At 43.9% G+C, this 17,137-nt stretch overlaps 1 protein-coding gene across 3 annotated transcripts in view; it reads left to right on the forward strand.

Moving 5' to 3' along the window:
- LOC106609978 (RING finger protein 24) overlaps positions 1 to 17,137 on the forward strand; it is a 71,712-nt gene that overhangs the window by 33,312 nt on the left and 21,263 nt on the right. For all 3 annotated transcript variants that reach the window (XM_045722648.1, XM_014209061.2, XM_014209062.2), the window contains one exon: positions 13,418 to 13,567. In XM_045722648.1, the coding sequence (XP_045578604.1) occupies positions 13,425 to 13,567 (143 nt within the window). In that variant the 5' untranslated portion in view covers positions 13,418 to 13,424. The remainder of the gene's footprint in view (positions 1 to 13,417; positions 13,568 to 17,137) is intronic.

Consider the following 17,137-nt stretch of genomic DNA (forward strand, 5'->3'; position numbering starts at 1 on the left):
CTTGCTGTGCGGTAGCAGAGACAAACAGTCTATGACTTGGGTGACTGGAGTCGCTGACAATTTTATGGGCTTTCCTCTGACACCGCCTATTATATAGGTCCTGAATTTCAGGAAGCTTGGCCCCAGTGATCTACTGGGCCGTACACACTACCCTCTGTAGCACCTTACGGTCAGATGCCGAGCAGTTTCAATACCAGGCGCTGATGCAACCGGTCATGATGCTCTCGATGGTGCAGCTGTAGACATTTTTGAGAATCTGAGGACCCATGCCAAATGTCTTGGTGTGTTTGGACCATGATAGATTGTTGATGTGGACACCAAGGAGCTTGAAACTCTCGACCCGCTCCACTACAGCCCCATTGATGTTAATGGGGGCCTGTCCAGCCCGCCTTTTCCTGTAATCCACAATCAGCTCCTTTGTCTTGCTCACATTGAGGGAGAGGTTGTTGTCCTGGCACCACACTGCCAGTTCTGACCTCCTCCCTATAGGCTGTCTCATTGTTGTCGGTGATCAGGCCTACCACTGTTGTCGTCAGCAAACTTAATGATGGTGTTTGGCCACGCAGTCGTGGGTGAACAGGGAGTACAGGAGGGGACTAAGTACACACCCCTGAGGGGCCCCAGTGTTGAGGATCAGCGTGGCAGACGTGTTGTTGCCTACCCTTACCACCTGGGGGTGGCCCGTTAGGAAGTCCAGGATCCAGTTGCAGAGGGAGGTGATTAGTCCCAGGCTCCTTAGCTTAGTGATGAGCTTCGTGGGTGCTATGGTGTTGAACACTGAGATGTAGTCAATGAATAGCATTCTCACATAAGTGTTCCTTTTGTCCAGGTGGGAAAGGGCAGTGTAGAGTGCAATAGAGATTGCATCATCTGTGGATCTGTTGGGGCGGTATGCGAATTGGAGTGGGTCTAGGGTATCCGGTAGGATGCTGTTGATGTGATCCATGACCAGCCTTTCAAAGCACTTCATGACTAACAATGTGAGTTCTACGGGGTGGTAATCATTTAGGCAGGTTACATTCGCTTCCTTGGGTACAGGAATGATTGTGGTCTGCTTGAAACATGTATGTATTACAGACTCAGTCAGAGAGATGTTGAGAATGTTGAGATGTCAGTGAAGACACTTGCCAGTTGGTCAGACCCTGCTTTGAGTACACGTCCTGGTAATCCATCTGGCCCTGCGACTTTGTGAATGTTGACCTGTTTAAAGGTCTTACTCACATCAGCTACCGAGAGCGTGATCACACAGTCATCCAGAACAGCTGGTGCTCTCGTGCATGTTTCAGTGTTGCTTGCCTCGACGCGAGCATAAAAGGTATTTAGCTCATCTGGTAGGCTCACATCACTGGGCAGCTCGCGTCTGGGTTTCCCTTTGTAGTCTGTAATAGTTTTCAAACCCTGCCACATCCGACGAGTGTCAGGGCCGGTGTAGTAGGATTCAATCTTAATCCTGTATTGACGCTTTGCATGTTTGATGGTTCGTCTGAGGGCATAGCGGGATTTCTTATAGGCGTCCGGATTAGTGTCCCGCTCCTTGAAAGCGGCTGCTGTAGCCTTTAGCTCGATGCGGATGTTGCCTGTAATCCATGGCGTCTGATTGGGAAATGTATGTACGGTCACTGTGGAGACGACTTCGTCAATGCACTTATTGATGAAGCCGATGACTGAGGTGGTATACTGCTCAATGCCATTGAATGAATCCCGGAACATATTCCAGTCTGTGCTAGCAAAAGTCCTGTAGCGTAGCATCTGCGTCATCTGACCACTTCCGTATTGAGCGAGTCACTGGTACTTCCTGCTTTAGTTTTTGGTCAGATTTGCCAAATGGAGGGCGGGGGAGAGCTTTGTATGCATCTCTGTGTGTGGAGTAAAGGAGGTCTACAGTTGTTTTTTTTCCCTCTGGTTGCACATGTGACATACTGGTAAAAATTTGGTTAAACTGATTAAAGTTTGCCTGCAATAAAGTCCCCGGCCACTAGGAGCGCCGCTTCTGGGTGAGCATTTTCTTGTTTGCTTATGGCCTTTATAGAGTTGGTTGAGTGTGGTCTTAGTGCCAGCATCGGTCTGTGGTGGTAAATAGACGGCTACGAGTAATATAGATAGTGCAGTCTACAGCTTCGCATAAGGTACTCTACCTCAGGCGAGCAATACCTCGAGACTTCTTTTAATATTGGACATCGCGCACCAGCTGTTATTGACAAAAAGACACACACCCACCCCTCGTCTTACCAGACGTAGCTTCTCTGTTCTGCCGGTGCATTGAAAATCCCTCCTGCTCTATATTATCCGTGTCGTCGTTTATTCACGACTCAGTGAAACATAAGATATTACTGTTCTTAATGTCCCGTTGGTAGGATAACCGTAGGTCATCAATTTTATTTTCCAATGATTGCATGTTAGCAAGTAGAATTGGATGGCAGTGGGAGTTTACTCGATCACCTAAGGATTCTCAAAAGGCAGCCCGATCTGCGTCCTCCTCTTTTTCTCTGTCTTCACACAAATGACGGGGATCTGGGCCTGTTCCCGGGAGAGCAGTATATCTTTCTCGTCGGACTCATTAAAGGAAAAAGCTTCTTCCAGTTCGTGGTGAGTCATCCCAGTTCTGATGTCCAGAAGTTATTTTAAGAGACTAGCAGTAACATTATGTACAAAATAAGTTACAAACAACGCAAAATAACTAACAAAATAGCATAATTGGTTACGGGCATGTAAAACGTCAGCCATCCTCTTCGGGCCGTCTTAACATTGTTTGGAGGGAGAGATTTCCACTGCCAGATCCAGCTAGAGCCACCACAGAACTAGTCACTGCAGGAAAAAAGGCAGTTAGGCTTTTTGTTTGTTTCTGTATCAAGTCAGAGTGACTTGTCCTCATACTGTGGCATATTTTGGAGGTTAAGATAGTATCTATGAAACTGAAATTAAATATGCCCTGTTACAGAAATAGAATGTCTTCTCTGTCCAAAGAATTTGGTATTTTATTAGGATCCCCGTTAGCTGTTGCGAAAGCAGCAGCTACTCTTCCTGTGGTCCACACAAAATATGACATAGTAAAGAACCATTTAATAGACAATAACATCAAGGACAGAACTCCATACTTTTTTTAAACGGCACACACTGCCTACATATCAATAAATATACACAATATCTACACAATATGTAGGTCAAATAGGGGAGAGGCGTTGTGCCAAGAGGTGTTCCTTTTTATCATTTTTTTGTTTGGGCCATTCATTGCACCCAGACCAAGAACTACACTACTAAAGCAAGTTTGGGGGGTTGGAGGAGATGGTAGAAGATTGTGAAAAAAAGACAGTGTTGTTTAGGTTCCTCCCTTTACGGAGTAGATCCTCCCAGCTCCTTCTGAGGAATTCTGAGAATTTCCGCAATGCACAGATCTTAGACCTGCCAGCCAGCCTCCCTGACCCCTTTAGGCATCCTACATTAAGTAGTGAAAAGGTTAGCCCCCCCCCCTTAACTATGGAGCAACAGGCACAGGTCTCAGACCTGTCTGTTAGGCTGCCCTGTGGAAGTACTGCTGTAATAAGCCTGCTCACAGATCTCAGAACTGTCAACCTGCCTCCTTAGGCATCCTTCATTAGTAGTACAATAGTAATGTCTCCCTCAGCTGTGGATCAAGAAGCTGTTTAGATAAACCAGAATAGGGAGTCGTCTAATGAGGTCATATTGAGGTAAAATTTGCCTGTAGATGTAGATCTATAATCAGCTTACCAATTATACTAACCTAACCTCTGAGGGTTATATGTAAAAAAATACCTTGGATCCGCACTTGAGGGCAGATGCATGGAAAGCTGTCAGAAGAGACTGGAAAAAACACCAGAGTGAGAGGACGGCAGGTTAGGTGAAACACTGCACTTAGCCTACTGTAGAATACCACAGACAGCTGGTGGGTCCTTAGAGCCTTCTGGGAGGGAAGGGTTAATCCTATACACCCCCCCCCCACACATGCACTACATACATACATACTTTTGTATATATAGTGTATACGTACAGTATGTGGACACCCCTTCAAATTAGTGGATTCGGCTATTTCAGCCACACATGTTAACAGGTGTATAAAAACGAGCACACAGCCATGCAATCTCCATAGACAAACATTGGCAGTAGAATTGCCTTACTGAAGAGCTCAGTGACTTTCAACGTGGCAGCATAATAGGATACCCCCTTTCCAACAAATCAGTTCAAATTTCTGCTCTGCCCCAGTCAACTGTAAGTGCTGTTATTGTGAAATGGAAACGTCTAGGAGCAACAACGGCTCAGTCGCAAAGTGGCAGGCCACCCATGCTCACAGAACGGGACCGCCGAGTGCTGAAGCGCGTAGCACGTAAAAATCGTCTGTCTTCGGTTACAACACTCACCACCGAGTTTCAAACTGCCTCTGGAAGCAACGTCAGCACAATAACTGTTCATCGGGAGCTTCATGAAATTGTTTTCCATGGCCGTGCAGCTACACACAAGCCTAATATCACCATGCGCAATGCCAATGGCGCAAATCTCGCCGCCATTGGAGCAGTGGAAACGCGTTCTGTGGAATGATGAATCAAGCTTCACCATCTGGCAGTCCAACAGATGAGTCTGGTTTGGCGGATGCTAGGAGAACGCCACCTGCCCAAATACATCGTCCAACTGTAAAGTTTAGTGGAGGAGGAATAATGGTCTAGGGCTGTTTTTCATGGTTCGGGCAAGGCCCCTTTAGTTCCATTGAAGGAATATTTTAACGCTACAGCATTCTAGATGATTCTGTGCTTCCAACTTTGTTGCAACAGTTTGGGAAAGGCCCTTTTCTGTTTCAGCATGTAACGAAGCGAGGTCCATACAGAAATGGTTTGTCAAGATTGGTGTGGAAGAACTTGACTGGCCTGCACAGAGCCCTGACCTCAACCCCATAAATTTGAACGCCGACTGCGGGCCTAATCGCCCAGCATCAGTGCTGACTTCACTAATGCTATTGTGGCTGAATGGAAGCAAGTCCCCAACGTATAGTGGAAAGCCTTCCCAGAAGAGTGGAGGCTGTTATAGTAGCAAAGGGGGGACAAACTCCATATTAATCCCCGTGATTTTGGAATGAGATGTTCGACGAGCATTCTTTTGGTCATGTAGTGTACAAACATACAGTGCAATCGGAAAATAATTCAGACCCCTTGACTTTTCCCACATGTTTGTTACGTGCAAATGTATAAAATATAAAAAAAAACATATCATATTTACATAAGTATTCAGACCCTTTACTCAATACTTTGTTGAAGCACTTTTGGCAGAGATTACAGCCTCAAGTCTTCTTGGGTATGACGCTACAAGCTTGGTAAACCTGTATTTGGGGAGTTTCTCCCATTCTTCTCTGCAGATCCTCTCAAGCTCTGTCAGGTTGCATGGGGAGCACAGCTATTTTCACGTCTCTCCAGAGATGTTCGGTCGGGTTCAAGTCCAGGCTCTGGCTGGGCCACTCAAGAATATTCAGAGACTTGTCTCGAAGCCACTCCTGCGTTGTCCTGGCTGTGTGCTTATGGTTGTCCTGTTGGAAGGTGAACCTTCGCCCCAGTCTGAGATCCTGAGCGCTCTGGAGAAGGTTTTCATCAAGGATCTCTCTATTTTGCTCCGTTCAGCTTTCTCTCGATCCTGACTAGTCTCCCAGTCCCTGCCACTGAAAAACATCCCCACAGCATGATGCTGCCACCACCATGCTTCACAGTAGAGATGGTGTCAGGTTTCCTCCAGATGTGACGCTTGGCATTCAGGCCAAGGAGTTCAATCTTGGTCTCATCAGACCAAATAATCGTGTTTCTCATGGTCTGAGAGTCCTTTAGTTGCCTTCTGGAAAATTCCAAGTGGTCTGTCATGTGCCTTTTACTGAGTTTCTTCCATCTGGCCACTCTACCATAAAGGCCTGATTGGTGGAGTGTTGCAGAGATGGTTGTCCTTCTGGACAGTTCTCCCATCTCCACAGAGGAACTCTGGAGCTCTGTCAGTGTGACCATCGGGTTCTTGGTCACCTCCCTGACCAAGGTTCTTCTCCCCCGAATGCTCAGTTTGGCCTGGAGGCCAGCTTTAGGAAGAGTCTTGGTGGTTCCAAACTTCTTCCCTTAAGTAATGGTGGAGGCCACTGTGTTCTTGGGGATCTTCAATGCTGCAGAGATATTTTAGTACCCTTCCCTAGATCTGTCCCTCAACACAATCCTGTCTCGGAGCTCTACGGACAATTCCTTCGACCTCATGGCTTGGTTTTTGCTCTGACATGCACTGTCAACTGTGGGACCTTGTATAGACAGGTGTGTGCCTTTCCAAATCATGTTCAATCAATTGAATTTACCACAGGTGGAGTCCAAGTTGTAGAAACATCTCAAGGATGATCAATGGAAACAGGATGCATCTGCCTCAATTTCGAGTGTCATAGCAAAGGGTCTGAATACTTTGGATCTTTTTTAAATATATATTTTTTAAACATTTGCAGAAATGTGTAAACCTCTTTTCATTTTGTCATTATGGGCTATTGTGTGAAGATCTGTGAGGGGAAAAATGTAATTTAATACATTTTTTGAATAAGGCTGTAACATAAAGATATGGATTAAAAGTCCATGGGTCTGCTTTCCGAAAGCACTGTATTTGCGCACACACACACACACGTAACCGCACACTACGTACATATACACACACATACTATAGGTCTTCTACATGCCCTTGAACTGTAAGGCCCCTCCCCTTAACACTTACATTGGACTGTATACACGGAATGGAATGTCTTAACCAGGGCCTAAAACAATCACCCGCCAGGTCAGGGCTCCACAGTGCGAGCATTTCACTTGCATTTGTGTATATAAATAGTGTAGCTGCAGTAGCTGTTTTAAAAGTATTTCTGCCGTTTTTGTTTCATAGCTGGTAAATTAATTTCACAAAGTCAAAGAACTACGAATCCTATCCCACCTTGCGCTGTTGAGTGAATGATATACATTTTTAAATGGGTCTAATTTACTTGAAACGAAAGTCTACTGAAGTGATACTTTGTCCATCTTTTCTTGGCTTTGGCTTTTCTTTACATTGTTTTGTTCACAAGCTAGGTTGTTTTTCAATGTTTGAGTTTCAACTGTTAGGGAAAAGAAGACAATGCGGTTACTAGCCAGACTCAATCTCTAGGCACAAACATGTTCTTGAGTCGCATTACCACGTTAACCTCCTGGCTCATGAACATTTTTGTCTCATCTGTGATCTTTTGGTAAAAAATGAAATTGGACAATATACCACATTACTTCTTACTAGTAATATGTTTGTTTTAGAAACATTACTAAGCATGTTCATCTTTTATTTGTGTTTTGTTGGTGTAATTTTAGGGAGATTTCTTTTTTTCTTTGCTGGTAAGAAATGAGTGGCTGGTAGATTTTATTTATTTATTTTTATCTACATGCCACAGTGGATGCTGGACCAAAAAGTACAGTTTAGGCCCTGGTCTGAACATATGGGTTTCATGTTACCCCAGAGTTTGTGTGTGCTTGTGTGTGTTTTGCCTCTGGAATGTGTAAGTCAAAGGGCCATGTGGACCCAGTGTGTTTGGGAGCCCCGCTAAGTGGCGATAACCGGGCTTTTTCCAGTCGTGGCCTTGTTTTGATAGAGAGGTTGGCGTGGAGCCACTGCATACTGGCAGAGCAGGGGGCAGATTCCAGCCTAACCGAGAGGGCAGCAGTGTTTATGACCACATACCAGCCTAGCAGCTAAGCTAGGGAGACTGAGGGTGTTAAATTGTGATGGTGTTATTACTACCGTTCGTGGTGTGTGGCAAGGGAAAAAGGAAAATGAACAAAGGCTGAGCTTTCTCATCTTCCCAGCGCTGCTGTTCTCAGAGTTCTAGATTTAAAGATTGGGTTCCGCTCAACAGTGGAAGACTTCACACTGTTTACTTCCAGAAGACACGCACTCATTAACCCACACGCACTCACCCGCGCGGTGCCTTCATAGTGTTGAGCGGAACCCAATCTTTAAATCTAGAACTCTGAGAACGGCAGCGCTGGGAAGATGAGAAAGCTCAGCCTTTGTTCATTTTCCTTTTTCCCTTGCCACACACACACCACGAATGGTAGTAATAACACCATCACAATTTAACACCCTCAGTGTTTAACCCCCTATGGTTTATTTTGTCTGTTGGCTTGGCTGTATAGGGAGGAGTAACTGTAAAGTGTGTGTGTGTGTGTGTGTGTGTGTGTGTTAGGGTTGGGCGGTATCCAGATTTCCTACATTCTTATCGTTCCTGTGACATCCCGGGATATACGGTATTACCGGTAGTGCTCACAAGGGACACTGTTTTTTCACACGTAAAAAAAAAGATGTCCCAAAAACATTATTTACCAGAATGCTAACAAATACTAAGGAATCCCCATAGTGGATGCTAGGTAAACGCTAACAAGCGCCTGCAAACATTTTCTACTAAGACCACTCATAAAGTCATGCAAGCATCTCAAAACACAGTTTGCAGCACGCACAAAACAAATATTTGACCGGAGGGATCTTAATCTAGGAGGGGATTGTCTCTGCTGCTGTCACCAAGAAGCTTGATCTTGCTAGCTAACATTAGCCATTTGGCAATAGCCAGCTGGAGTGAGTTGATTTGGTACATCTTAGATAGTTAACTTAATAGTTATATAATATATTGCTGGCAATCAGTTTTGAATTTCATACAAATGTAACTTGTTCATCTCACTAAAGTTGCGCTGCAGGAGTGACTCACCTCAAGAAGCTCCCGTTTTGATTGTTGTGCATCTTGGTAAACACACACACTTGACTGGCTCAAACAGCTGTTTTGGGAAACTAGTGCCAGTAAGCTTCATAATGAAAAATGATCTAACAGGCGAACTGATGAACACGATCTGCTTTGTCCATTTCCTAGTGCACCACTTGACTGTAGGTATTTATTTAAAATGTACAAATATTTAAATGTAAAAAAAAAAATATATATATATATATATAAAACGTATTGGAATATCCATACCGAGGATTTTTCTAAATTCACGGGATACGGTATAAATGGTATACCACCCAACTTTTCATTCTTAGGCATGTCCAGTCATGTCCCTCTGTGGAGAATGGGAATTTTCAGTTGTAAACCACACAAACACGTACTCACTCAGGAATTGTATTCTCTTCATTTTCTTCAGTAGTAGTAGGGTGTGTGTGTGGACACATTTCAATATACTTGTTAGTACCAAAATTCCACACAAGAATAGTAAACCAACTAAAACTGTGAGGACATTTTGCCGGTCCTCACTATTTTATGGTTGGTCATTAAGTTTAGGGTTAGGGAAAATAGGATTTTAAATGGGAATCAATTGTTGGACCCCAAAAAGTGTGTGTAAAAATGTTTATGGTGTATGTAAGCACCTGAGCTGAGACTGGGCTTCTACCACCACACTATCAGATTAGAGCAGCAATGTATGTTAAAAAAACAATATGAATTTACTAATTAACCCACTAATTAACTTGTCATTCTTGCAAGTTAAAAGTGTTTGAGCTAGTAATGCATTTATTTAAATGAGCTATGATATAAGATGTGCGTGCGTGCACAACATTGGAATTCACCCCAACTTTTTGGGCTACCTGACCAAATTGAATACTTGACCAAAAGTATGTGCTTTGTGCACGGGGGAATTGTCATGCAGAAACAGGAAAGGGCCTTACCCAAACTGTTGCCACAAAGTTGGAAGCACAGAATTGTCTAAAATGTAATTGTGTGCTGTAGCATTGTAGGCCTAGCCCAAACCATGAAAAACAGCCACAGACCATTAATCCTCCTCCACCAAAGTTTACAGTTGGCACTATGCGTTCAGGCAGATAGCGTTCTCCTGGCAGCTGCCAAACCCAGATTTGTGTGTTGGACTGCCAGATGGTGAAGCGTGATTCATCATTCCAAAGAACGCGTTTCCATTGCTCCAATGGCGAGCTTTACACCACTCCAGCCGACTATTGGCATTGCGCGTGGTGACCTTTTGGCTTGTGTGTGGCTGCTCGGCCATGGAAACCTATTTCAGGAAGCTCCTGACGAAGAGTTCTTACATTGCTTCCAGAGGCAGTTTGGAACTCAGTAGTGAGTGTTGCAACCGAGGACAGGCGATTTTTTTTTTTTTTTACACTCTTCGCGCTTCAGCACTCAGCGGTCTCGTTCTGTGAGCTTGTGTGCCCTACCACTTCGCGGCTGAGCCGTTGTTGCTCCACTTCCCAATAACAGTACTTTGAGTTGACCAGGGCAGTTCTAGCAGGGCAGAAATTTGACTAACTGACATGTTGGAAAGGTGACGGTGTCACATTGAAAGTCACTGAGCTCTTCAGTAAGGCCATTCTACTGACAATGTTTGTCTATGGAGATTGCATGGATGTGTGCTAGATTTTATACACTTGTCAGCAACGGGTGTGGCTAAAATAGGAGTCCACTAATTTGAAGGGGTGTCCACATAATTTTGTGTGTGTGTGTATAAATGTGAGTTGCAGCTCTGTCATTTGCATGGAAAGCAAGTCTAAGAATCGGTATGTGCGCTATTTCTATGCTTCCCATTATTTTTGTTTGCGTCTTTTTGATTTTGTACGTTAGCTTCAAACAACTGAAAATACAATATTTTTGTTTACTGAAAAGATATTTCACAGCGATTTTAGATGGTACAATGATTCTCTACACCCCTCAAACTCTTAGGGACCAAGTGGCGCAGCGGTCTAAGGCACTGCATCGAAGTGCTAGAGGCGTCACTCTGTCCCTAACACGGAACCCAAACTGGCTGCGTGCTTGCCCCATCGTGCATAAATTTATTTTGTCCCCCCACACCAAACGCAATCACGACACGCAGGTTAAAATATCAAAACAAACTCTGAACCAATTATATTAATTTGGGGACAGGTTAAAAAGCATTAAACATTTATGGCAATTTAGCTAGCTAGCTAGCTTGCACTCGCTAGCTAATTTGTCCTATTTAGCTAGCTTGCTGTTGCTAGCTCATTTGTCCTGGGATATAAACATTGAGTTTTTATTTTACCTGAAATGCCCACGGTCCTCTACTCCGCCAATTAATCCACACACAAAACGGTCAACTGAATCGTTTCTAGTCATCTCTCTTCCTTCCAGGCTTTTTCTTCTCTTGACTCTATTTTGCGATTGGCAACTTTCATAAATTAGGTGCATTACCGCCACTGACCTCGTTCGTCTTTCAGTCACCCACATGGGTATAACCAATGAGGAGATGACACGTGGGTACCTGCTTCTATAAACCAATGAGGAGATGGGAGAGGCAGGTCTTGCAGCACGATCTGCGTCAGAAATGGAACTGATTTCTCTTTTAGCCCTTTGCTACCCAGATGCTAATTGGCACGCGTGAGCAGTGTGGGTGCAATAATTGAATAACATAGATTTCAAAATGTATTTTGCAACGCTCGCGCACACGACGCGAGTGGTGTGGTCAACCTGTAAGAGTTTGAGGGGTGTAGAGAATCATTGGACCATCTAAATTGCTGTGAAATCTCTTTTGTCTGGTGCAGCGGTCTAAGGCACTGCATCACCTTGCTAGAGGCGTCACTACAGACCCGGGTTCGATCCCGGGCTGGATCACAACCGGCCGTGATCGGGAGCCCCATAGGGCGGCACACAATTGGCCCAGCGTCGTCCGGGTTAGGGGAGGGTTTGACCGGTGTAGGCCTTCACTGTAAATAAGAATTTGTTCTTAACTAACTTTCCTAGTTAAATACAAAGGGGGGGGGGGAAAACTCTGGACCTCCATAGCCAGTTCCACTGCATTTTTTTTCCATTGTTCCCCTCTAATCAGGACCTAATTTAGACCTGGGACACCAGATGGGTGCAATTATTTATCAGGTAGAACATAAAACCAGCAGGCTCCGGACCTTGTAGGATAAGAGTCAAAATACCCCTGCTCTACGCTTTTTGTTTTGTCACATAAATTAGGTGAACTATTAGAATTTTAGCAACCAGGAAATTGCGGCGCGATTTCTACGTATTGCACCTTTTATTTTGTATTTTTTTGTATTTTTTTTTTTTTAATCGAGTAGTTTTGACAAGTTTTACAGCGTGAGCTTATCTTCATTGTCCCGCTTCGACATGCAGTGCTGTTATGAAATTAACAACTTTAACCCTACCCTTTATAACAATCACCATATTTACTGATTGTTTAAAGCAAAACTATTGCTGATGATGATCATGAACAATAATATCTAATGTAAGCCCCGATCAGCGGGTATAGCCAGATGAGTTGTCTCCGGTAGCTTACTTTTATTCAGGTAAAATACAATTTTCAACAGCGCATTTGTCAACAATAACCAAGCAAATTACATTGGTTGTCATTTTACTAATAAAGCCGACTATTGCGCTAGCCATTTTACAAGCATTCGAATGCTGAACATGCCGCACAGATGTGCAAGATCAGGAATAGGCCTACCTAACAGTGCACAGTTTGACTAAAGCTACTGATATTGCCTTGGGTTGTTTGGCCGGCAAAAGGACTTTTAGATCAATGACCGTCAAAGGAGTTACAGGCTAGTTCAACACTGAAGGAGAGGAAACGGACACACGTTCTCACAAAATATGCTACTGTCGGTATTTTCGGGAGGTAGAAAGAAATGAATATGAGCAACAACAACAAAATGTGAACCGGCAATTCGTAACATTTGAATCGTTTTTTTCTAACCAATGCATGCTACGTTTGGATCGATCTGGGCTCTCGTGGATCGATGCACGTGTATCTTAATCATTTGAACCGGGGACCAATGCGTAATTGTTACATCCCTTATAGGCCTACATGTTTTTTTTTTGGTGTCTAGTTTTCTGAGCGTTCTGTCAAGGACGTTATTTAGATGGGTAATGTAGGCTATATGTATGTCAAATCTATGTAAACAAATAAGTACATAAACAAAGGGAAACCTGCTGCTTAATCCCAGTGGTAGCCTAAAGCTACAATAACAATCTAGGCATATATTCCATAGTCTAGAGCCGTAGGAACAGACACAAGAAGTAGGCACAGATTTTCATGGGGACCAATGTTCCCAGGCCACTGTGTGGGTAGCTTGCAATACAAGGCTCACAAGGCTCAAACTATATTATTGGACAGATTTGCTCACTGATTTAACAACCCCAATTTAGGCTAATATATGTTGCCACTGGCTGTTATGCAGACACCCGTAAGAGTCAGACTGAATCAAATGTTTTGCATGTGACATTACGCAACTAACAAATTGATATGATCGTGGTGGCCTATTGTCGTCATTTCTCACTATACCTATTGTCATTATGTTGCAGGCTGGAAGCCATATCAAAGCTTTCTGCTGGCTATGAGAAATTGTCCAGCACTCTCTCAGCCCTGTAGTCACATACAGTCCTGCGGTCAATCTATCACTTCATCACACCCCCTAATCCATCTCTCTCTCGTTGCAGGATATCCATGAGCTCCGATTTCCAGCACTACAGTTTCAGGATGCCTAATATCGGGTTCCAGAACCTTCCCCTCAACATCTACATTGTGGTGTTTGGGACCGCCATCTTTGTCTTCATCCTCAGCCTTCTCTTCTGCTGCTACTTGATAAGGTATGATCGCCACTGCTACGTCCTAGTTGATGTAGACTAGTTCCTAATTTCTATAGTCTCCTTTGGAAATCTTGATTTGTGTTTAGGTTTCCTTGCCACCGGAGCCAGACAGTGTAGATTCTTACAGTGTAGAGTTATTACATTTGTTTGTGACCCCATATTTGACCCCATTCATTTAAGATTTAAAAAAAAAATTGAAATCAGCAATACTTTTTTGTTGTTGACATCAACAAAGCCTCACTTCAACGTTTACGGTGGCCATTTTCTTTATGCTAGCACACTGAAGTGTTCGTCCAATAAACCACAGATTCTTCAAAGCTGATTGACGTAGGCTAAATCCATTGCCTTGAGAATGACTTGGCATGCAATTATGAGACGGCAGTGTTTTTGATCTCAACCCCAGTGGTCAAGTAAATTACTTTGTTTATCCCATTTGAGATGCAGCATTTTCACTGTAACCACACTGGTTATTGATAAATTCATACCACTGAGTTAGATGTTAAATCCATCCAGACTGCAAGTGAATTCAGTCATACACTAAAAAGGCATTGCTCGGGTGTCATTACTCTGCCAATACTTTGGCACCGGTCTTATGTTGGATTCCATTCGAGTGTCGTACTCAAGCCCCCCCCCCCGTTTCGCCTCCCAGGATGGTATGTCCCACCATGTGATGGTCTGCTCTGTTTACAGCAACACCGTGCGTCCCAAATGGCACCCTATTCCCTACATAGTGCAATACTTTTGTCCAGAGCCCCATAGAGGCTGCCTATGAACGTGGTTCAGGCTTTCTCCAAAACACGAGTAGCCTAGCCGTGCTGTTTTACAAGAACTCAGTGTACTAGAGGGACTGTTTGTGTCCTTCAGTCCAAGCAGTGCACATTTCTCTCTCTGCTGTAGTTTGTGGAACTAGGGGGGACCACATAATTCCCCTATAAAAGCGGGTGATGCTTTTAATACAGCTTTAAGCCAGTATAACGTGAGAACAGAAGGATAAACAGCATGAGAGAGGAGAGGAACACAGACAGATGGTACAGCTCGGGAGAGAAGGAAACTTTTTTTCATCCTTCTCTCCACCATGTCAGTGACAATATGACCCAAATGGCACCCTATTCCCAATATAGGACACTACTTTTGACCAAAGCCCTATTGGCACTGGTCAAAAATAGTGCACTATATATGGGATTGGGAGTAATTTAGGAAGCAGCCGCAGGCTTTTCACCATTCACACTAGTTTACTTTGAAGACCTGCTTTGAGCACGGGTAGAAACAGAGAGTTAGCCGAAACGAAGAACATTTAGGATACTTTAAAACGAGCGAAGGTGCTCATGGTGTAGGATTTGCTAAACTGTGTTGCCAGCCTGCTATCATCAGATGTGATGATGAGACTAGAAAGTGTGCATTTTCAGGCTCCCAGCATGCAACACTCAGCGGGGGTACCAGGCAATCCGGTAGTTCATCAGCTGCATATACAAAAAATGTTTTGCTTGTATCGTGTCCGCAGCAAATAAGGCTGGATTTGAATCTGAAGTGTAAGCGCTGTTACCTAATGTGTTCAGGCAACAGGGTTTTGAACTCAAACTATGACCTAGCCTAAACTTTGCGGCTCCGAACAAAGCTTCCAAGGCTTTACAACCAACCAACGATATGTAATGCACTAACGAACTGCAGCAGTGTTTTTAAAGTAGTTGAGTGCATAGATGGACAGAAAAGCGTCAGGTCTGTCTTACGCTTAATGAATGCCTTAAGTAACTGAAGCGAGGCTCGTGTTAGTCCAATTATTAGCCAAACGGTCAAATTATTACAGTCTGCTTCGGTCTTTTAACAAACCAAAATCCACTTTAGTTTGTCAACAGCTCAGTAAATGCATGTTATCCAAGACAGGTCAATCTTATTTGCTGTCATTAGGCCTAAACAACTCCTTTCTTGGTGGTCTGGATTTAATGAAACTGTATGGCACATTGGGTCTAAATTCAATTTGGGTTGTTTTAATTTATTTTGGTGTGTGTTATCATGTTCTTTTCAAATTAACCGTTTTTCATAAAGGCTTATAAAAAAAAAAAAGATTCAACAGCACAGTTTCGGAGAAGGTATCGCTGACTTGATCATCTGAACTGGAAAAAATCCCACCAAAAAAATGATATCCAGGCTTGTTCTCCCCTGCTGAAACATTTATTCAAAGCTGCATAATCACGACCACCTTGAAGATGCTTGTGTCGTGCTTCTCATGTTGAGTCCTTAGGCATCCTCTCTTCTCTTAGATGGAAATCCAAGGGCATCTGTATAGATGTTGGTATAAATCCAGCACCGTTTATGCATGCTTCCAATTGGCATCTTATTCACTATATAATGCATTACTTTTGACCAGGGCCCATAGGGCTCTTAGCTCTGAGTGGTTAACCAGCGCTCGACATGGCTGAACCTTGGACAACTAAATTAGTATTATCTTCTTAAAGAATGGCCCCTTCCCTTCAGCACATTTGAAGTCCCAGACCTGGCTGTATTATATTGCTTAGCAATAAGATTTTTTTTACTGGAGATCTTATTGGCCCTCCACTTTAGCCCCTCTGGTCTAATCATGGTGGTCATTGGCCAATAACGTTGGAACTCTGTAGCATTTCTTACCTAAAGCAGCGAGAAGCAGCGTGTCTCAACCCAAATTCACCCTGCCCTGTAGCTAACCCAGCGGGGGGGAGATGGTAAGTGTGTTTCTGCTTTTGTTTCAATGTTTTGCCCCCTTCAAGACAAACTATGAAATTGATGCAGTGTCATGATCAAATTCAGGGAGGAAAAAGAAAAGGGAAAAAAAAGGTGGACTGATTTACCAATTAATTTATATAAAAATGAAAGATGGTGGCTTTGTCCCAAATGGCACCCTATTCCCTATATAGTGCACTACTTTTGAGCAGGGCCCTGGTCAAAAGTAATGCACTGTGTAGGGAATAGGATGCCATTTGGGACGTTAACAGTTTTTACTCTGAAAGGCTTCTAAAGATGCAGTCTCCCTTTCTAACACATGGTTCCCTAAATCACAATAACCACCCAGCCAACCACACCCACACACACCACAAAACGACAAGGCCTCACTGGATAGGCTACATTTCCCATTTATATTAACACAGAAACAGTTTGATTAGCCTTGACCAAGTTTCATTTCCTTTAGAGACAGATGGATGAAACACTGAGCCCGGTCTTAACTTTAGCCCCCTTCACATCATACCAAGGCTCCAGTGTGAAGTTTCCCCTAGATGCAGATCTAGGATCAGCTTCCCCCCAATCCTAACCTTAACCATTAGTGGGGGAAAATGCAAAACTGACCCATAGACGCTCATCTTGCGTCAACTTCACCCTACTCCTCACACCCAGTCCACAGATGACCCTCTAAAAGCTGGACAAATACGGGACAAGGAGAGGGGAACGAGGCCAGTCGGGCTCTGGAGCGGACGTGCGAGCGCTCGCTCTCGCGGTGTGGCCCAAGCAAACACAGCTCGGACAGCTTGACGTGAGGCTGAACGTCACAGCTAGACTCTACTCCCTCCTCTTGGTCAGTCCCGAAGTCCACACACATACGTG

The sequence above is a fragment of the Salmo salar genome, chromosome ssa08, assembly GCF_905237065.1.
Source record: "Salmo salar chromosome ssa08, Ssal_v3.1, whole genome shotgun sequence".
Classification (NCBI taxonomy): Eukaryota; Metazoa; Chordata; class Actinopteri; order Salmoniformes; family Salmonidae; genus Salmo; species Salmo salar.